Source organism: Myodes glareolus, chromosome 10 (genome assembly GCF_982192425.1).
Source record: "Myodes glareolus chromosome 10, mMyoGla1.1, whole genome shotgun sequence".
Lineage (NCBI taxonomy): Eukaryota > Metazoa > Chordata > Mammalia > Rodentia > Cricetidae > Myodes > Myodes glareolus.
Genome location: NC_142035.1, coordinates 23,118,698 through 23,139,235, shown reverse-complemented (window position 1 = coordinate 23,139,235; position 20,538 = coordinate 23,118,698). Strand labels below are relative to the sequence as shown.

The 20,538-nt window shown below is 50.0% G+C and overlaps 1 protein-coding gene across 2 annotated transcripts in view; it reads right to left on the bottom strand.

Moving 5' to 3' along the window:
- Nucleotides 1–20,538, bottom strand: part of LOC125398715 (fer-1-like protein 4) — a 36,913-nt gene that overhangs the window by 356 nt on the left and 16,019 nt on the right. The window contains exons 22-44 of one of the 2 annotated variants that reach the window (XM_087911077.1): nucleotides 19,237–19,389; nucleotides 18,306–18,459; nucleotides 18,065–18,189; nucleotides 17,608–17,742; nucleotides 17,184–17,357; nucleotides 16,303–16,419; nucleotides 16,046–16,207; nucleotides 11,244–11,442; nucleotides 11,045–11,103; nucleotides 10,833–10,961; nucleotides 9,804–9,846; nucleotides 9,414–9,514; nucleotides 9,203–9,337; nucleotides 8,788–8,904; nucleotides 5,631–5,758; nucleotides 5,304–5,474; nucleotides 4,534–4,688; nucleotides 3,714–3,874; nucleotides 3,174–3,259; nucleotides 1,302–1,400; nucleotides 918–1,159; nucleotides 219–496; nucleotides 44–144 (exon numbers count right to left, since the gene is read on the bottom strand). In XM_087911077.1, coding sequence (XP_087767203.1) covers nucleotides 44–144; nucleotides 219–496; nucleotides 918–1,159; nucleotides 1,302–1,400; nucleotides 3,174–3,259; nucleotides 3,714–3,874; nucleotides 4,534–4,688; nucleotides 5,304–5,474; nucleotides 5,631–5,758; nucleotides 8,788–8,904; nucleotides 9,203–9,337; nucleotides 9,414–9,514; nucleotides 9,804–9,846; nucleotides 10,833–10,961; nucleotides 11,045–11,103; nucleotides 11,244–11,442; nucleotides 16,046–16,207; nucleotides 16,303–16,419; nucleotides 17,184–17,357; nucleotides 17,608–17,742; nucleotides 18,065–18,189; nucleotides 18,306–18,459; nucleotides 19,237–19,389 — 3,224 coding nt within the window. The remainder of the gene's footprint in view (nucleotides 1–43; nucleotides 145–218; nucleotides 497–917; nucleotides 1,160–1,301; nucleotides 1,401–3,173; nucleotides 3,260–3,713; nucleotides 3,875–4,533; nucleotides 4,689–5,303; nucleotides 5,475–5,630; nucleotides 5,759–8,787; nucleotides 8,905–9,202; nucleotides 9,338–9,413; nucleotides 9,515–9,803; nucleotides 9,847–10,832; nucleotides 10,962–11,044; nucleotides 11,104–11,243; nucleotides 11,443–16,045; nucleotides 16,208–16,302; nucleotides 16,420–17,183; nucleotides 17,358–17,607; nucleotides 17,743–18,064; nucleotides 18,190–18,305; nucleotides 18,460–19,236; nucleotides 19,390–20,538) is intronic. The other variant, XM_087911078.1, reaches the window with a different exon arrangement.

The following is a 20,538-nucleotide window of genomic DNA, read 5'->3' as shown; positions in this document are numbered from 1 at the left end:
ACCCCTGCCAGCGGCCCCATCTCCCTAAGCTCATGCTACTTACTTGGGCTTTTCCAGAGGCTCGGGCTCTTTTCTTCCCTTCCCAACTGGCCGGTTCTCTGCCTCCTCCACAGTCAGCAGTTCAAATTCCGCCTCAACCTTGCCCTAGAAGGAGATGGTGAGGCCGTCAGTGGACACAGTCCAGCCCTGAGCCAGGCCTTGGCCACTGCCCTACGCACCGTGAGGATGTAGACGTTGCCGCCCGTGTCTGTGAACTCCAGATCCTCTGGCCGCCCCTTCCTCCTCCTCTTGCGTTTCTTGCGACCCTGAGCCTCTCGGGCCTCTCGCTCCACATCTTCCACTTCCTTCATCTTCACTACCGGCCACCAGCCCCGCAATCGACGACAGCGAAACAGATTGCACCTCGGCCCAGCCCCACCAAGGGCTAGTCGAACAGAACAGTGCTCAGGGTCCCGGGCCCCCCTCACCATGTCTGGTAGCTGCAACTCCAGGGAGCCTGTGAGAGCACAGCTCACGAGGTTAGGGTGAGGGATCCAAGAGGCAGTACCCGGATGTTGCCAAGTACCAAAACAGAAAATACCGTGCTCAGGCCACAGCTATAGACTTCCTAACCAGTCAGCTACCAGCCTGTCAGGTCCCAACTGAGGGACCATACTGCCAAAGCAAGGATCAAAGACTACAATGGGAATCCAGAGCGACTCCAGAAGGGTCCGGGGAAATGACTTGATTAGAAAGGAGGTTACTACGTCATGCTCCCTGAACACCATGGTCAGGTAGAAAGCAATGGTTCAAGCCTGGGGTCTAAAATACAGGACACGAAGTTGGGTCGGAGTAGGAACCAAAGGACAGAGAAGAAACAGTGGAGGCGAGGAAAACGACAAATCAAATGTAGGCTTGAGGCCAGGGAAGCTAAGTACCAAGGAAGTCGTTGGCGGAGATGCGGTCGTAGTCCCAAACCTGCAGCACCAACACAGCAGGCTGCCGGAATTCAGCCTCCTCCAGGGCGAAGGGTCCGGGCTTGCGTCGGACGCTCACCTCCCGCTCCGTAGGCAGGTAGTCAAAGCGAAACACGAAGCGCCAATTGAAGTTGCCCTCTCCAGTCAAGGAGTTGAAGTGGACGTCTGTCTCCTGTTTGTCATCCTCCAGCCCCTTTACCCAGCTAGGTGAGGAAGGACACAGCCCAGGGCAAGATAGGCATTGGGGCTGGGGCCGCACCCAGAACTCAGCTCCCGGCACACAGAGGGCCTGGATACAGGGCCCCCTTTTACAGTTCCCTTAGGACAACTGTTTGGCCAGCCTACCTTTTCACATAGATGTCGCTCGACATCTCTCCTGTGAGTGGATTCACGTCATCCAGAACCACATCTTCCGTGTTCCAGATGACAACTCTGAGCTCATAACTGGGGACACAGTGGTTTCTGACTGTTAAGAAGGGTCGTGGGAGTTTCTGACCTAACATACTACAGTCCCTGGTTTGGTTCCCCAGTGACTCTTAGACTGAGGTGGTGGCACACAGGACTGTCAGACCAGCTGCTCCAGAGATGGCAGCAGGAGCTTCAGAGCTCAAGTTCGTCTCTGAGGCTACATGACACCTTGTCCCCAAACCACAACAGCCAGAAAATCTTTGATCATTGTTCAGTTGATAGAGTGCTTGCCTAGTGCGCATGAAGTCCTGGATTCATTCTCTAGCACACATACATGGCAAGTGGTACATGCCTGTAATCCTAGCTATGGAGGGGGAGAGGCAGGAGGATTGAGAGACTTCAAAGGCCATCCACAGCTGCACACCTAGTTAAGGACCTGCTGGAGCTACATGAGGCCTTGTCCCGAAAGACAAGAAGCAGAGATGGGGCTGTGCGAACAGGAGGGAACTGGGTCAGAAAAAACAAGAAGCAGAGGTGGGGCTGTGCGAACAGGAGGGAACTGGGTCAGATGCCACTGACCCAGTACAGCAAAGGCAGCACAAGGCGAGTTCTGACTCAAGCCAGTACCATGAGGTTCTGCCACCTAAACATTTGGAGTCAGGAGCCTGAAACCTTGAGTGGTTCAACATCCACCAGCTGCAGGGTTAGAGCCATGGCAAGTCATATGACATGCCATCCACAGTTCTGGGTTCTGAAAAGTCTGAGTAAAGACAACCAGAGACAGAAGGGACAAGAATCAGCAGAAAAGTGCTGGAACATCCTGGTTCTTCCCCGGCACGGCCCCATGGCCGTCATGGGGTTGCCTGGACATCTCTTCTTCCCTTCATTTATTGATTTTCTCTGGTTTGGTTTTCTTCAGATAGGGTCTCATGTAGCCCAGGCTAGCCTTAACCTCTCTGTGAAACAGAGGCTGCCCTTTGAACTTCTGACCCTCCTGCCTCTGCCTTCTGAGTACAAGGAATATAGATGGGCATACACTACCATACCAGTTTTCCCTCTCACTCTGTCCAACCACACTGTCAGTCTATATAGTTCTGGTGAGACAGGTATCTACCCAACTCTAGGTTTGGGAGGACCACCCAGAACTGGCCAATCTGTGGTATTCCAGCCTTGCCCATGGTGACAGCTTCAGAGAGGAGCATCTAACCCCAGCAGACAATAGGAAGTGGCTCTCAGCTTTTGTCTAATAGGATTGGGTTTTATTTCTACTCAAAAGGCCTGGCTGGTAAGAGATGAACCTGGCACTCTTAGAAGCTACTTTGTTCTAGTCTCCAAAAGGCCCTCTGAATGGCTGGAGAGATGACTCAGTAATAAGAGCACTTGCTACTCTTCCACAGGACTCAGGTTCAGTTCCCAGGATCCACAATGTGACTTACAAACATCTGTGGCTCCAGTTTAAAGGGATCTGATGCCCTCTACTGACCTCTGCAGGCCCTAAGCTTGACTGCGATACACAGACATACATGCAGGCAGGCAAAAGAGCCATACACGTGAAAAGAAAAAAGAAAAAAAAGGATCCCCGAGAGGGACACCAAGAACAGCAGAGCCTGAGTGATGACACTCTCACAGAACTGCACTCGGGCTAGATGGGGCAGGAACAGGGTTTGCTGAAGGATACAGACGCCCAGAACTCACAGCTTATGTGGAAGAAAGGGTAATATAACTCACCTGTCCTTGAGCCTAAGTCAGAAGTCTTGGCTCAGTGGGAGCTCAGATTTTCAGAGAGTAAAAGGGTCAAAATTCTCTCACCTGATTGGCTGACGAGGCTTGATGTCAACTGGGGGTGGGGCAGGCACGTCACTGGGGAAGATGTCAACCCACATGTGAAGGGATCCCTAAGAGCACAAAACCAGGCTGCAGGGTCTTACTTGAAGAACCCCTTCCCCTACAGCCTTGAATCTGGTGGCTGCCCTGTCCCCAGTGGGAGAAGAGCCAGGGGCAGGAGTTACTGGGAAGGTTGGGCAGATTTGGGGGTATCTAGATGAAGGAAGAGTCTGAAATGGGGTCCCACAGCCAAGACTAGGTTTGGGTTCAGGATGAGAAAACTGAGGTCAAGAGTAGGATGTGGTCTTGAGGTCCGAGCCTTAGTGAGTGAGGATGGAGGCCTGACCCTTGTTGGCTCAGGGCTGGGGACCCTGTAGGACCAGAATTGGAGATAGGATGTACAGCCCATGACAGGTTCTCACTGACACCAGGAGCCAGGGTCACTAGCAGTGTAGAGTGTGGGTAGAGGGCTTGAGAAAGGGGCCCAGAGTCAAGGGAGGAGTCTCAGGGAGTCGGGTCCTTCACCTGCAGCAGCCCTGGGCTGCGGGGATGGTACAGGGGCCGTGTTTCCACATGTTCGGGTACCAGCTGGATCCCAAGTCCTGGCATCTCCTGCCAACGCCGCAGCACGAGCAATGCTTGAGCCTCTTCAGAAGCCTCACTTCTCACCTTGGGATCTCTGTCATCTGAAACGGGGGGATGGGGACCTGGGACCTGGGACCTGTCACCTCCTCAGCTCAGCTGAGACTAATGCTGCACTCGATAAAGCCTGTGGCCTCTGCTGGGCATGGTGGCTCACACCTTTAATCCCAGCAGAAGTAGGAAGATCTCCAGGAATTTGAGGCAAGCCTGGTCTACATAATGAGTTTCAGGAACAGACAGAGCTATGTAGAGATCTCCTTAACAGCTATGTTCCCCCAACCTCCATCCCCACACCCCTCAAAAATAGCCTGTGGCCTGGGAGAGCAAGTCCACCATTCACAAAAAGCAAGAGCTGGGGGAGGTGCTGCTGCTAAAGCTGCCACCTGTGAAGAGCCAGCCGTCACGATTGCTCAGACCCTGTTTAGAGACTAGACCACCAGCCGCTTGAAGTCTGAGCTCAATTTCGTAGCCATAGACTGTATAGATCTCTGTATCCTGTGCACTGAGGAGTTCACTACTGAAGACCCTTTTCTCCCAGCATCGAGGAACTGTGCCCTTACTCAACCAAACTCACAAACATCCCTGTGCCTGCTACCATCAGTGGGCTCTCCTGGGCATACTAGCCTGGCACCTGCTGCATCCTGTGTCTTGGTCTGTCTCTCTCATACTCTTTGTGGCCTGCCCAACAGAGAGGGTCTGGTACCTGAAGGCAGGGCCTCGGACGGTGTCAGGAAGACTCTGTTGCCCACCTTGACAGCCCCAGCTCGGTATTCTGGGGCGGGGAGTCCACAGCGCTGGCACAACCCTGCCAGAATCTGTGAAGGCCGGAAGGCATCGCGCCAGGCATTGTACCCATCCCTGCAGGCAGAAGAGAACATTGCATGAGCTAGAGCAGTGTGTGGGCACAGTGGGCACAGCGGCAATGAGGAGGAAATGGGGCTCAAAGAGGTCACATGACTTAGTATTCAAACTCAAGTCTTGGCTACTGAGGTGAGACGACTTGCAAGGGATGAGAGAAGATTCCCTTCTGTAAGGACTGTAGCTTGGATACAAGAAAGGGGCTGTGACAGCTGGGGAGATGCGATTATTCAGCATGTAAAGGGCTTGTTGCTTAAACATGAGGACCTGAGTTCAAATCCCCACAGCGCACATAAAAGTTGACATGTAGTGCAAGTATTTGTATTCCCTGCGCTCCTACTGGAGATGAAGGTGGAGACAGGAGCTGCTGCCAGCTCATGAGCCAGGTAGCCTGGCACACAACAGTGATGAGATTCTCCCTCCCTCAAGATGGACAGAGAAGAGTAACACCCAAGTCTGTGCTCGGACCCTCACATGCATGTTGTGGAACACGTGTCCCCAGATATTACACATGAATATACTCAAACATTCAAAATATAATAAGATTAAACTCATTCTAAACAGAAATGTGAACTTGAATAGGCTTGCTTCAGGAATGGGCCCTGCCAGACTCACACATCATACTGGGAGGCCAGCCCACAGTTGGCTCTGTGGTGGCTATAGAATCGATTTTCCAGGTCAATGTGGGTCTCCCCAATGAGGTCATCAGAGCCCACGAGGTCATGATCGAATATGGCCACAGTCAGCTCTGGCTCGGCTGGAAGGGAGACGTTCAACTCCAGGACCCTGGGCAGAAAAGAAAAGTGGCTAAGGACAGCTCCACGCCCTCCAGGGGGGCCTGGGGTAGCGGTGTCCAGTCCCCCACCATCACCAAGTCAGCAGCCTGGACAAGAGCCTGTGGAGCCCCAGCCCCCCACTCTCAAGCCCAGGGTTCAGCCTCACTCTCCGAAGATGGGGTGCAGTTGCTTGGGGATGTAGCGCTCCTTAGAGTCCCGCTGTTCCTTGCCAGCGCTCACCACCACATAGGGGTCTGCCTTGCCATTGGGGTCCGCGGGAGTCAGGTTGGTAGCCTAGGGGGAGAATTGAAATCCAGTGGAGCCAGGAGAGATACCATCCTTGAAACCGAAGCCCTTGTCGGACCCAATCACAGGATTTTGCGAGGTGCTGGAGGTCAAACCAGGGCTTCCTCCACACTGGTCAAGCACTCTATTGGCTGAGCCTTCTCTGCTACAGTGTGAGAGCCATTCGCAGTATGAGGTGTGTTTAGAACTCACTGGGGAATCAGAAGCAGGTGGCTCTAGGGCTCCTGTCTTCCCCAGCCAGCTGCCGGTGCCTATCCAGCGTTAACAGTTCAGCTGAGGACTATAAACTGAGAAAAACCTACTCTGACTCAACCCATAGAATGCGCCAATAGGATGCGGTTTAGGGAGGGGACGATACTAGAAGATTGTACTGCCCTAAAGAATGTGGTCAGTGAGACCTGGAGGCTGGGGATGGAGGGCAGAGAAATGTGATAGGGGATATAAAACTCACTACTTTTGCCAAATTGGCATGCCAGTCATTTTTGCCTTTTGTCCAGGTTGGGGCCTGGCTTCTAAACTGAAAAATAAATCTGTCTCGCTTTTGCTACCCTGAGTCTCCAGGACTTTTATTATGAAGTGAAGATCAGTGTTTCTCACCTACATAAAGAATACACTACTCATCTTCCTTCTCACTTTCCTACCTGGAAATTATTCAAGGACACAAAGATCTTCATTATTCATTTTTCAGCTATATAAAACTCTGTTGTTCACCCATTGTGTGACTAGCACTTGTTTTCTGGTAACTTTTCATTTTTAGAAATATGTGAGGCTTTTTTCCTTCAAACTGTCCAGTCACCCTTTTTTCAGGACTGGAGATCAAACCCAGGGCCCCCTGTAAGCTAGGCAAAGGCATCCTCAGCAGCCTCTTTTTAGTATTACTCTGTGTGTGTATGTGTGTGTGCGCGCGCGCATGTGCATGTGTGAGCATATGTGTACACGCCTTCCTCAATCACTACCTTATTTTTTGAGATTTGGCCTCTCACTGAACCAGGCGCTCACTGATCCAGCCATGCTAACTGGCAGCAGATCTCAGAGGCCATCCTGACCCCACCTTCTCCGTGCCGGGATTATGGGTGCACACTTGCCAAGCCCAACGTTTTGCCTAAGTGCTGGGGACCCAAAAGTCTTCACAGTGGCGCAGTGAGCACTTTACCGACCGAGGCATCTCCCGGTTCTATGTACTTTTGAGACAGTGGCATGTAGCACAGGCTGCCCTCAAACTTGCTTTGTGGCGGAGGATGACTTTGAACTCCCGACTTTCTTGTCTTCACCTCCTGAGTGCTGGGACTGCAGGCATGTGCACACCAGCTTTGTGTGATTCTGAGGTTTAAATTCGAGGCTTTGTGTATATTGGGAAAGCTATGGCTCCAGTTCTAGCCTGGCCTTGAACGTACAGTCCTACCTTAGCCTCCTGTGCACACACATGGGGAGGTCCAAGATGACTCCACAACCTCAGAAGTTGGTCCTCGATGACCATCTTTTTTTTTTTTTTTCTGGTTTTGTTGCTGTTGTTTTTTGGTTTGTTTTTGGTTTGTTTTTGAGATGGCATCTCTCACAGGACTGGAATCAGCTAGGTAGGCTAGCCTGGCTAGCCAATGAACCCAGTTGACCTCTCCCCACCTCTCCAGCCCTGGGATTACAGACGTGACCAACCATGCCCAATATGTTTGGCCCTTTTTGTTTGCTTCCTTGTTTTTGGTTGGTTGACTTCTCTAACTTGGTAAAGGTTTCTGATTTAATTTAATTTTATGTGTATGGGTATTTTGCCTGCATGTATGACTATGTAACACATGCATGTTTCAGGCAGCGGCCAGGAGAGTGTCAGATCCTCAGGAACAGGAGTTCCAGATGCTCATGAGCTCCCATAGGGGTGCTGGGAATCCAACCTGGTCATTTGGAAGAGCAGCCAGTGCTCATAACTGCTGAGCCAGCTTTCGGGCTCTGGTTTGGTATTTTGATCCTCCTGCCTCCAACTTCCAAATTTTGGGATTACTGGTGTGTACTATACCCAGTTATGGTTTGGGGTTGTTTGTTATTATTATTGTTGTTGTTTTGTTTTTGGTTTCATTATGTAGTCCAGGCTGGCCTCAAATTCACAGTAATCTTCCTATCTCAGCTTCCTGAGAGCTGTGATTACAAATATGATCCTAAAATTTCTGTTTCCTCTGCCTAGTGCTGGGATGGACCCCAAGGCTCAAGTGTTCTGAGCCAAACTTCAGCTCTCAGAACTGACTTCTCTGAATTAAACAGATAATATAAATCTCAGTCTTAAATCGATGTGGGATCACACTAAAGACACATTCCCCAGGAAGCCCCTGTTTCCTAAAATGGCTTCTCTTTCCCGCGGGCGAGCTGCCTCTCAGCAGCTCTCAAGAGGGTCCTGCTTCACGCAGGGTCTGGTTTCCAGCCCCCTTCTTTGCTCAGACTCTAAGAACCCAAGGTTCAGGTGCGGACAAACTGTGTTGAGCTGTGACCCGTGGTTGTCTCAGAACTACCGCTGCCACCTCGCTCAACGAAAAAGAAAATTCCCTTTTGTCAGAGCTTTGTGTTCACTAAAAAGACGTCTAACAAGTCTGGACATTACAAAGGCATTTATCTTGGATCACCCTGTCTGCCATATTGCTAGACGACACAGTCAGGACGAGTTCACTACCGAGCATTACCCCGAGAGGGTCAGATGGTGACGCAGAGTGTCTCATCCAGTGATGACTTAGAATCCCTAAGTCAGGTCATAGCATCTGCTCCAGTGACAGGGAGAGAGGGAGAGGGGGACAGAAAACTGCTCGTTCCCCGTTTCGTCCCAAGACTCTTTAGGAAAATTCCAGGGTCCTGCTAGTCTGCATGACAGCCATCCAATGGAAAGAGTTACAGGGTATTTGACCAAAAGGCATTCTGCAATTGGGGATCCCACACTACAGCTTTCAGCCGCCCCATCCCTAGACGGGGAAGAGGTACGCTGAAGGGGCCTGGCCTACCTCTGTTGCCATGGGGATGAGCCAGGGACTGAGGACACTCACCTTCACGACATACACTCTAACCAGAAGCTTGATGGGCCGGTTCTGGGGAATCCCCCTGGAGATCTGAGGCTCAGAGAAAGATGCTGCCTCTGACTCAGGGTAAATGAGGAAGGAGCCCTGAAGTGGGGGAGATAGAAAAGGGGTTGGTAGGAAAGATGGGTTTTTTTACAATTACATTAGATTTATGTGTGAGCGTTTTGCCTGTCTATATGTCTGTGAGCTTGGCTCCCTAGGTCAGAAGAGAGTGTCAGATTCCGAAGAACTGGAGTTAGGGGTGGTTGTGAAGCACCCTGTGGTGTTGGAAATGGAACCCAGGTCCTCAGCAAGAGCAGCCAGTGTTAACTGAGGAGCCACCTCTCCAGCCTGTAAGCTTTTCCAGTCCCTTCTCCTCCTCCCTTTCTTCCCCGAAGTATACCTTGAACTTGCCCACAAAGCGTCCAGATCCTTCCTCTCCATCTCCAGCTTGGCCGCCTTGCCCTTTGTACAGGGGGAACACATTCAGCCAGTCTTCGAAGTGGTTGAACTCCTCCTCTAAGGAGCTGTTGTAGATCTGAAAGGTGAGGGTTCTCAGTGACAACTCTGTACCCCAAATCCAAGGGGTACCCTTCTCCCTAACACCCCATCACCTTCAAGGTGGCAATTGCTTTTTTCCGAGGTCCAGAAACTTTGGTATCAGCTCTCCCCTGCTCCTGGGCCTCCCTGTCTGCAGAAATGAGGTGGGTGCCATCTGAAAACAGCAGTGAGGTAAGAACTGTGGGGATAGCCAGGCGGTGGTGGCGCACGCCTTTAATCCCAGCACTCAGGAGGCAGAGGCAGGCGGAACTCAGTGAGTTCCAGGCCAGCCTGGTCTACAGAGCAAGTTCCAGGACAGGCTACAAAGCTACAAAGAGAAAACATCTCGGGGTGGGGGGTGGAGGGGGGGGGAGAGAGAGAGAGAGAGAGAGAGAGAGAGAGAGAGAGAGAGAGAATGATGTGGGTATGGGGATAGAGCAAGAGCAAAAAGTCGCATCTCTCACCTGGGTCCCCAGCGTCCTCCATCTCATCCTCATCGAAGTTGGACTGAAATCAAAAGGCACGTCAGAGATCCCTTCCCTCCTTGGCCCACCCTCCCTCCAGGTACACAGCCACTTCTTTGTTAAAGTGGCCTTTACTGTCTAGTCCTGTGCCCTTGTAGTCAGTCACCGCCACCCACTTAGGGTCACTGAGCCCTTGAAATGAGGTCAGCCTACACTGCGAGTTGACCCACACACCAGACTTATTGGAAGAATGTAAAATAGCTTATTATTGATTTTTATGATAATTACTGGTTGGAACCATATTTCGCATGTGTTAATAAAACATTATTAAAATTATCCTCATTTTTCCTTTTTAAAAATATGGCTATTAGGGGCTGGAGAGATGACTCAGAGGTTAAGAGCATTGACTGCTCTTCCAAAGGTCCTGAGTTCAATTCCCAGCAACCACATGATGGCTCACAACCATCTGTAATGAAGTCTGGTGCCCTCTTCTGGCCTTCAGGCGTACACGCAGACTGAATATTATACACAAAATAAATAAATAAATAAATAAATAAATAATATGTGGCTATTAATAAAAATATTTTAAAAAGTTGAGACAGAGTCTCATGTTGGCATAAGCTGACTTTGAACTCCTGACCCTTCTGTTACCACCTCCCAGGTGCTCACTGGACAGGTGTGTGCTAAGAGCTAGAATTCTGTACTCATTTTCTTGTTTCTGAGACAGGTCTAACTTTGTGTCCCTGCCTGGCCTGGAACTTGCTATGTAGACCAGGCTGGCCTTGAACTCACAGGGGTGGAATGCAGGGATTAAGGATGTGCACCACCATGCTGGGTTCTTGTTCTATTTTGTTAAACAACAGAGCGCTGGGAGGCAGAAGTACTTATGTCCAATTACTAAAATGATGTGAAAGAGGAGAAAAGATGGCTGCAACCAAGAGCTCTGGAACACACAGGGGTCTGCTGGATGAGACTCCCCCGCCCCCGTCTTTTGCCCCTCGGTTCCTGCCGAGGCCCTGCTCCACTCACCTGCCCCTGGAGCTCCTGCAGTGAGGCGTAGTACTTGGACCACCAGTCCATCTCTTCTGGATCTGGGACGTCCTCTTCCAGCTCAGGGCCTTGACCCAGGAGCCCTAAGGTGAGCTTCTTCAGAGGAGCCTGAGGTAGAGAGGACCTTGCTGCTCTCAGCCAGCACCACCACAGACCCTAACATCCCTCTCCAGCCTTGGGAATCCCATCACCTTCAGAATCTGGCTGGATAGTCCTGCTTCAGCCCCGGAGGGGTCTCGAAACTGCTCTCCTGAGAGTAGGGAAGAGAGCCCATGAGTTTAGGCCAGTAGACATCAGACTCCAAGCCCCACTGGGTGTTCCACTGGAGCCATCTCTACCAGGACCCAGAGGGGCTTCTATCTGTGTCTCCTACGGAGAAAGACTCCTAACCTTGAGGTCCCTTTGGCACGAGGTCTCTTGTGTCCTCCTCTGGTTCCTCCTCCTCAGGGGGATCCTCATGACCCTGGAGTGTGAACTGCAGCATGTTGGGGACAATATGGGAACCCACAAGGACAGTCCGGCCAAAGGCCCGGCGCTCAATCACCAGGATGCTGAGTGGGGGCTGCAGGTATGACTGTTCTGGCAAGTCCTAGGACAGGAAAACAGGAAGTGACTCCCAGCCCCGGGAAGGAGAAAAGGAGCTCAAAGTGGTGGGGAACAGGGCATTCTGGGCTCAGCTCTGCCACACTGTCAATCACTGTGGCCTTCTGACTCTGTGCCCCAGCTGAAGAGGGGACACAGCCCTGGACTCACAGACTGTTCTACGTATGGTGACACAGCTGATATGAAGGGACTTTGTCACCTATGAAGTGTGACCCAAAACACAGGTTAGCGTTTTTCTTAGAGGATGAACGCTCAACCTGCAGATATAGAGTCAGAACCATTAAAATATGTATGGACTTTGACCAAGTGATTGCCTACCTGTCCCTGGCACCCAAGGGGGACAAAGACAGTGATTATACCACTAGTTAGATCACTGGCTCATTATATACAAAGAGGAGGAAGAATAGAGCTTCATCGGAGAAAAGCATCTACCTTTCCCTGGAATTAAATTATTATTAGTTTTTTTATATTTATTTATTTATTATGTATACAATATTCTGTCTGTGTGAATGTCTGCAGGCCAGAAGAAGGCACCAGACGTCATTACAGATGGTTGTGAGTCACCATGTGGTTGCCGGGAATTGAACTCAGGACCTTTGGAAGAGCAGGCAATGCTCTTAACCTCTGAGCCATCTGTCCAGCCCCTATTATTAGTTTTTAAAAAGTTTTTAGTAAAATGCTATGCAGTCTTGGCTGGCCTGGAACTTGCTATGGAGACCAGGCTAGCTTCAGAGTTGCTATGGAGACCAGGCTAGCTTCAGAGTTGCTATGATTCTCCTGTTGCTACCTTATAAGTCCAGGGATTACAACCATGTTGTACAAATGAGAAACAATCCGAAGTAAATTATGAAAAATCAGTATCCAGCTGAGCGGTGGTGGTAGCACACACCTTTAAACCCAGCACCCGGGAGGCAGGCGGATCTCTGTGAGTTTGAGGCCAACCTGGTCTACAAGAGCTAGACCAAAAAAATAAAAAATAAAAAGAAAGAAAAATCAGTATCTACACTCGTGACTTTTTCTCAACTGGTACAACCTAGAACCACCCAGGTGACTTTTTCTCAACTGGTACAACCTAGAACCACCCAGGCAGAGCGTCTCAGTGAGGGAATATCTATGTCATCAACGGACTGAGAAACAAAGTAATTACTGGAGACAAAGTGTCTCTACAGTGGTAGACTGGGAGCTAAAACAACTGCAAACAAAGATGTGCTGTGGGAGTAACTTTTGCTGTCTCAACCAATAGTTGCTGAAACACGAGCCCATAGTGCAGCGGGGAGCGCCTTCCGCTCCGTCAGCCAATAGCCGCTGAAATACCAGCCCACTGGGGCGTGGTATATTTCTCTTTTAAAAAGAGCCACAGATCCCGGATCAGGCTCTCTTGGTTCTGGCGCTTGCTCCCGGCTCCTGCTCCCGGCTCCTACTCCAGTGACTAGGCTCCCTTCCTGACGGTTTATGGTGTATGTAAGTTTTACCCCCCAAAATAAATAACCCCTTAAAACATAACTGGTATGGGATTGATTCGCTGATAAAGATGTGCCGAACAACAGATCTCAAATAAAGTAAAAAGTGACAGATGAGGCTGGGGCAGGGGTGGCCAAGCAGTGCCGCACACATCTAGTGAGTACAATTCAGAGGGTCCAGTCCTCCCTCGGAGCTGAGAACAGTGACAGAGCAGTGACAGAGCTGGAGAGACACAGATAACAGCTGGAGATCGCAATGCCCTTCCATTGATAATGGGCAGAATAACTAGATAGGAAATGACAGAGAAGGTTTGTTCAAGAGGTGTGAGACTCACTGGGAAGCAGGTTGACCCAACTGATTTATCTACAGACCACTGAGCTCAACAGGAGAGTAATTCATTTCAGACAACGGGAAAGTGTGTGCTGCCCCCACTTAAGCCTTGGAATAAAGAATAAAAGGGAGCCCCTTAGTATAGTCTGAACGTATATGTTCCCATAAATGCATCACTGTAATTCCAGTATTTGGGAGTCATGGGATGCATGACAAGTTTGAGGTCAGCTTGAGTTACATGGTGAGTCTTTGCCACTAAATATCAGGAACAGGATTGACTGGTTGTGTGTTTAATTTTTTTTTTTTTTTTTTTTTTTAAACTTATTTTTTTTTTATTTTATTTTTTAAAGATTTATTTATTTATTATGTATACAACATTCCTTCCATGTATGTTTGCAGGCCAGAAGAGGGCACCAGGCACCAGATCTCAATATAGATGGCTGTGAGCCACCATGTGGTTGCTGGGAATTGAACTCAGGACCTCCGGAAGAACAGTCGGTGCTCTTAACCTCTGAGCCATCTCTCCAGCCCTTGTGTGTTTAATTTTTGCAGTTCCTTATATTTCCTAGATATTAACCCCCATCTTGAGTAGATGGCTTGCAAAGAGTAAAAAACAAAAAAAGAAACAAATGGCCAACAACAACAGAAATGTGAATGGCTATGTTGCCGGCATGTATGTCTGTGTAGCATGTACATGCAGTGCCCAAAAAGGCCAGAAGAGGGCACTGGATTCCCTAGAACTGGAGTCCTAGTCAGTTGCTGAACCCAGGTCCTCTTAAAGAGAAGTCAGTGCTCTTAACTGCTTAGCCATCTCTGCAGCCTCACAATAAATATTTTTAAAAGTGTTCAACATCCTATGCCTACTGTCCACATGGTTGAAGGAAGAAGGGACGCCCACATGTCCTACACGTGTGCATCCACAATATCCACAATGCATACGTGAGAACACAAACACAATTTTAAAATGTAATGCGTTAAAAAAAAAACAAATAAGAAATTCTGGCAAGGATGTGGGGAAAGAGAAACCCTTAATGCTGGCAGGAGTGCAAATGGGTACAGCCTTTACCCAGTCTCTATGGAAACAGCATGGAGATTTATCAAAAAGCTACAGTGCTGGCAAAATGGCTCAGTGGGCAAAAAGCAGTTGCTGTGCATCGTTGATGACTAAGACCCATGCAAAGGGGGAGGGGGAACTGAGGGCTGAGACCTATGCAAAGGTGGAAATGGGGGGACTGAGGGCTGAGACCCATGCAAAGGCAGAGGGGGAAACTGAGGGCTGAGACCCATGCAAAGGTGGAAATGGGGGGACTGAGGGCTGAGACCCATGCAAAGGCAGAGGGGGGAAACTGAGGGCTGAGACCCATGCAAAGGTGGAAATGGGGGGACTGAGGGCTGAGACCCATGCAAAGGCAGAGGGGGAAACTGAGGGCCATGCAAAGATGGAGGGCGGAACTGAGGGCTGAGACCCATGCAAAGGTGGAAATGGGGAACTGACTCACACAGTTGCCTTCTGACCTCCACATGAGAGGAGAATGGAGGGAAGGAGAGAAGAGAGGGCAGAAGAGGACAGAAGCAGAGGAAAATACTGCTTTGGACCTAAACAAGAAGATCTAAAGTTCCAGGCCAGCCTGGGCTGCATAGTGAGACCCTGTCTCAAACAGTAAATAAGTAACAAGAGGAGAGAATAATATAAATAATTTGTCTGCATATGATAGCAGACATATTTAATCCCAGCACTGAGGAGGCAGTGTTTGAGGCCTGCCTGGCCACATTGTGAGTTCTGGGTCAGTCAGGGCTACCATGTCTCAAAATAAAATAAACAAAACCAAAAGGACAAATTTGATGAGACCCTAAATTGTATTGCCAGAATTTGACCCCCAAACCCATCAATCATAATAGAGACTACACAAGGGTGAGGGACAGCCCAGTGTGGGGTGCTAGTCTCCATGTGAGGACAGTCCAGTGTGGGGTGCTAGTCTCCACGTGAGGACAGCCCAGTTTGGGGTGCTAGTCTCCACGTGAGGACAGCCCAGTGTGGGGTGCTAGTCTCCACGTGGAAGGTTCTGACTCCAGCACCTACCCCTCAAAAATCATTAAACTAAATCATTTTTTTTAATGTACCATATTTTTCATGCTTTAAATATTTATTTTATTTTAAACTATGCATGTGTGTACATGTGTGTCTTTGTGGGGCATGTACACAAGACAGGTGCCCACGGAGGCCAGCGGTGTTAGAGGCCCTGGAACTGCACCTGATGTGGCTGCTAGGGACCGGTTTCCTCTGGAAGAGCAGTGCTGGCTCTTAGTGGCTGAGCCATCTCTGAAGCCCTAGCCTGTATTTCCCTTCTCATGCCCTGCGTTTCAGAGACTAGAGAGATTTTCTTATAGTTATCATTCAGGACTCTGGCTAATACCTTCCATTCAACAGAGCAAAGAGAATGCTGCCGGTCTGCAGGTTAATCCAGAGGTCAGGGAACCACAGCCATGTTCATGGCTCCCATTGCCAGCTTTTGCATGTTTTATCAGAACACAGTCATAGTCATTTCTACTCTGTCTATTGCTGTTTCCCCTACAGCAGCGAAGCTGAATAGTTGCAGATAAGATGATCCCCAAATAGTCTGTCTTTAATGGAGAACGCTGTTCCTGAATCAGTGTAGCATTGCCATCTGGAGCTCACTACCCACTGCCTGACCCACTGCTCTGCCCAAGCCCATGTCCCGGGCCCTCCTCATCTGGCCCTCACTACTACTGCCTGCTTCCCGCCTCTGCCCACAGCCCGTGTCCCAGCTCCTCCTCACCACTGTCACATGCTGGACAAGTTCTGTGAAGTTAGGGTTCTCGCGGTAGCTGGCCAGAACTTCAGACTCCACACGTCTCCCGGCCACTTCTAGAACAACCTGGGGCCTTTCCACCTCAAACAGGTGCACACGACCCAGGCCTCGCAGACCCCAGAACAGCACCTAAGGTTGGGAAGGGGGAGACTCAAGGGCTTGAAGCTGACATGCAGCCTCCAAGTTGTGGGAAGGGAAAAGAGGCCTTGCGTGCTTGTCTTTACCTCAATACGGAACTCCCTGAGCACAGGGCGCACATGTGGAGGCAGGGACATGTGTCCAGAGATGGGCTGAACTAGGGATGACAGATCCTGGGGCTCCACATCACTAGGCACTGAGGGCTAGAAGAAAAAATTAATCAGAATTCATGTCAAAACAGAGAAAGCCTAGGCTTAGGGATGGGTCATGCGTTTCTGTGATAGTTTAAGAAAAAAAAATGGCCCCTAAAGAGAGTGGCACTAATGGGAGGTGTGGCCTTGTTGGAGGAAGTGTGTCACTGTGGGAGCTGGCTTTGAGGTCTTCTATGCTCAAGCTACACCCAGTGAAACAGTTCACTTCCTGCTGCCTGTGAGTCAAACAGTAAGGACTCTCAGCTCCAGCACCAGTCTGCCTGCATGCCGTGTCTCACCATGACGATACTGGACTGAAACTCTGCAACTGTAAGGCACCCCCTGAAATGTTTTCCTTTATAAGAATTGCCATGGTCATGGTGTCTCTTCACAGCGTTGGAAACCCTCACTAAGACAGTCTTTGTGAAACGGAAATGCAGGGCAGCCAGACAAGGCTGGACATATAGGAAGGATTTCCCAGAAAGCAGACGTGTGTACAGAAAGTGGTGTGGGAGCCTGAGGCATTCACAAAGGATAAACCCAGGATGAACAGCAGTCTGGATTCTCTAGGGGTAGAATCCTGGTAAGATAAACCTCGGATATGTCCATCTATAATTGTGGGGTCAGGGTGTACAATGAGGTCACCCCAAGAGAACCCTAGAGATAACATTGTCTTGGGAAAGAGACTGGATGGTTATCCTTGGGACACCCTGAGACTGCATGGTCTGATGAATAAGAATGTATACATCCTGCTAACCAGGCCAGAGTATTCTAACCTCGAAGTGGCCACTGTAGTCCAGTTCAATGAGTTCAAAGGTAGCAATGACTTCTCCAGCAGTCTGTAATCCCTTCCTCAGGGGGAAAAACTGTAGTTCCGGGTGCTGATATGGGTCCTCTATCAATTTTACCCTTGGGGCTGCAAGTGCCCTGCCCAGGAACACAGAAGGGCCCTGTGGGAGGCAAAGCAATGAGAAAATTAAGACAACATAACTGGTTGTGGTGGCTACATCTGTAATTCCAGCCCTTAAGAAACAAAGAGGGTAACCTCTATAAGTTTCAGGCCAGTCAAGACTACATAGTGAGACCCTATCTCAAAAATAAATGTCGGGGGATGAGATGCTCAGAAGTTAAAAAGGGGAGACATCAAGACAGTAGGGACGAAGAGGCTGGAAATGGGGTGCAGGGAGGGGACACACTTACAAATTTATTGTGGTCAAAGACATTGATGACCACTAGCGGAGGCTCCCCCTGCAAGTGTTCCCGCCTGCCATCCACAATCAGCTGGTCAAACACCAAGAGTTGATCCCACAGCGGGCTCAGTGTCTGCTCCAAGACCTTGAGAACCATGCAGAAAAAGAGGTAAAGGCCGATCAGAAGGGGACTCCCTACACACGCCAGCAGACAGTCAAAGAGATACTTTAACTGTTGGTTTCCAAAGGCATGGGTGTCCGGCTCTGATGTCTCCCTATGGTCATCTGCCATCTTCCTGCCCTAGCCCTAAAGTCAACCCCAGGAAGCAATGGTCTCCTGTTCTTCACTGTCTGCGTCAGAATCTGGTCCTACCTGGTGCCCTGTGCTGGAAACCCAAAATGGAAAGAGAAACTTAGGGCCTGGATAAGAGTGCTCCCCTCTGTCTGTGCCCCAGCCTGGCCCTCACCCGTGTGGTCTGGCACTGGGTAGAGATGAGAACACGTGCAAAGGGGTCCGAGAGGCCACTGTCATCTGCTGCCAACACGCCGCGGGCCTGGTACAGGTGAGCCCGCAACTGGAAGTAGCTAAAGTCTGGGATGAGGAGAAGGAAGGAGCCATGCTTGTTCAGGGGACCACTGGAGTTTCCCAATCATGAGCCCCATCGAGGACAAATAGCAAGGTTGACTGTCCCCTGGCCCTATACTCACCATCCCGGTAGAGGCTGTGAGGCAGCCCAGCTGAGGGTTCAGGCAGAAGATCTGGGGGCAGCTCAGAGGTGCAGGCCTTGGCTTGCTTGGCCAGTCCCAGCCACAGGAAGAGCTCCAGCTTGGCACAGACCTCCCCAGGGGCAGCCCCAGGCGCCTGTGTGGGATGGAGGCATATTGGGCCTCCCAAAGCATACCCCAAATCTCTCTGCCAAATGGTACCCAAGCTCCCCAGTACAGGAAACAGGCCCTCTGTTTCTATCTTTCTTCATTCCCTCCATCCCAACACACACCTCACACTACCCTACTTCCTATACCCACAGCTCTAACCCCAAATTCATAATCTGTCCTCTCTCCTTTGTCCCCTCTATCCTCAACACATTTAAATTCTCTGTCCTTTACTCCAAAGGTCACTGATGCAGGATTCCCCTCTGTATGCTATGAATATATCTTATTACCATTGGTTAATAAAGAATCTACCTTGGCCTATGGTAGGGCAGAATATAGATAGGTGGGAAAACTAAACTGAATGCAGGGAGAAAGAAGGCAGAGTCAGAGAGATGCCATGTAACCACCTAAGAAGCAAGAGTTAACAAACTATGAGCCTCGTGGTAAAATAGAAAATAATAGAAATGGATTAATTTAAGATCTAAGAGCTAGCTAGAAATACACCTGAGCCATTGACCAAACAGAGTTGTGGTTAATACAGTTTTGTGTGATTATTCGGGTTTTTGTATGGCTGGGCAATGAAAAGGCAGTCAAGTTTGCTGTTCAGCTGACATGGACAAAGCCATAACCTCCTTTCGTCCTTTTGAACAGTTGGAAACAGTCAGGGATCTCCTGGTTGGGAGCCACAGGCCACCACCTCTGATGCCCTGACCTGCTTATGACCCCCCACTCTGTCACCAGCACCTTCACCCCAGACCCCCCTCACTGTGAGTAAAAGGCTCTGGATCTTCCCACAGTCCCGGCCTCGCTCCTCCTCAACCACGGAGAACAGCACATCCTGGGCAGGGATTCGGGCATAGGCTACACGCCGTTGGCCGCTGAACATCCAGACCAGCACATCAGGGAGGGGTGGTTGTGGCTGCAAGTGAAGGGCAGGGTTACCTGGGGAGTTTGGAGTGGATACTCCCTGGGCCTGAAGCTTAGGCTGTATGGGTAGTTCAAATGCCCTGACTTTCCTGAACCCCTGGTCCTGAGGTCACCTGCTCCTTGACCTCTCCTCCTGGAAGCACCAGAGGGCACCTCAGACTCTAAGACCACCTAATGTCTTCACACAGCATTCTGCATTCTGCCTGCATCATTTTGAAGTCTACAGTTCAACGGTGTTAAGGGCATTCACAGCTGTGCTGACAGCCATGCATCTCCAGAACTCTTATCATCTTACAAAGCAGAAACTCAGCACCCACTGGACATGAACTCCCCATTTCCAGCTGAGGGGCCAGTTCCCGATAACCGCAAAGAAAACAATAATACAACACTTAACAACAAAGCTACGACTGGCGAGCTGGCTCAGGGATTAAGAACGTTTGCTGAGGACCTGGATTCCGTCTCCAGCACCCACATGGTGGCTCACATGCATCTGTAGCTCCAGTTCCAAGGGATCTGATGCTCTCTTCTGACTGCAGACACTAGGCATGACCATGGTGCAAAAACGTGCACACAGGCAAAGGATTCATATACATAAAATTAACAAACTTTTAAAAAACAATGAAACTAGATAGAATGCATATTCATGTCATGAAATGTCATTTGACAAAGGGAAGTTTTCATTACAAATTATAGACGGGACAAGGGTGTGACTCAGTGGTAAAGCATGCTTATTACGGGGCAAAGAAGGAAAGGAAAGAGGGTGGAAGGAAAGGAAAGAAAGAGGGAGGAAAGGAGAGAGAGGGAGGGAAGGAGGGAGGGGGAAAGAGTAGAGTGAAGGAGGGAAAGGGGAGGATGGAAGGGAAGGGAGATTAATTTTGCTCTAAGATTCAGTTTAGTAGCATTCCTCTCCTGCTCCTCCCTCCCAGCTCGGGGCATTTGCACATGCTGGGCATCCACCCTCTCTGTCACACCAAACCCCAACTATCAAATGTGCTTGGAGTTCCTACGGCTGCTTAACCAGCTGGGCCCCAAGGGCTAGAAGTCAGCCTCCATTATCCGCCTGCTAACAGCACAGGCCCCGCCCAAGGCTGTACAAAGAATCACACTAGATAACGCAAGCAGGTGCTTGGCGCAGAAAATG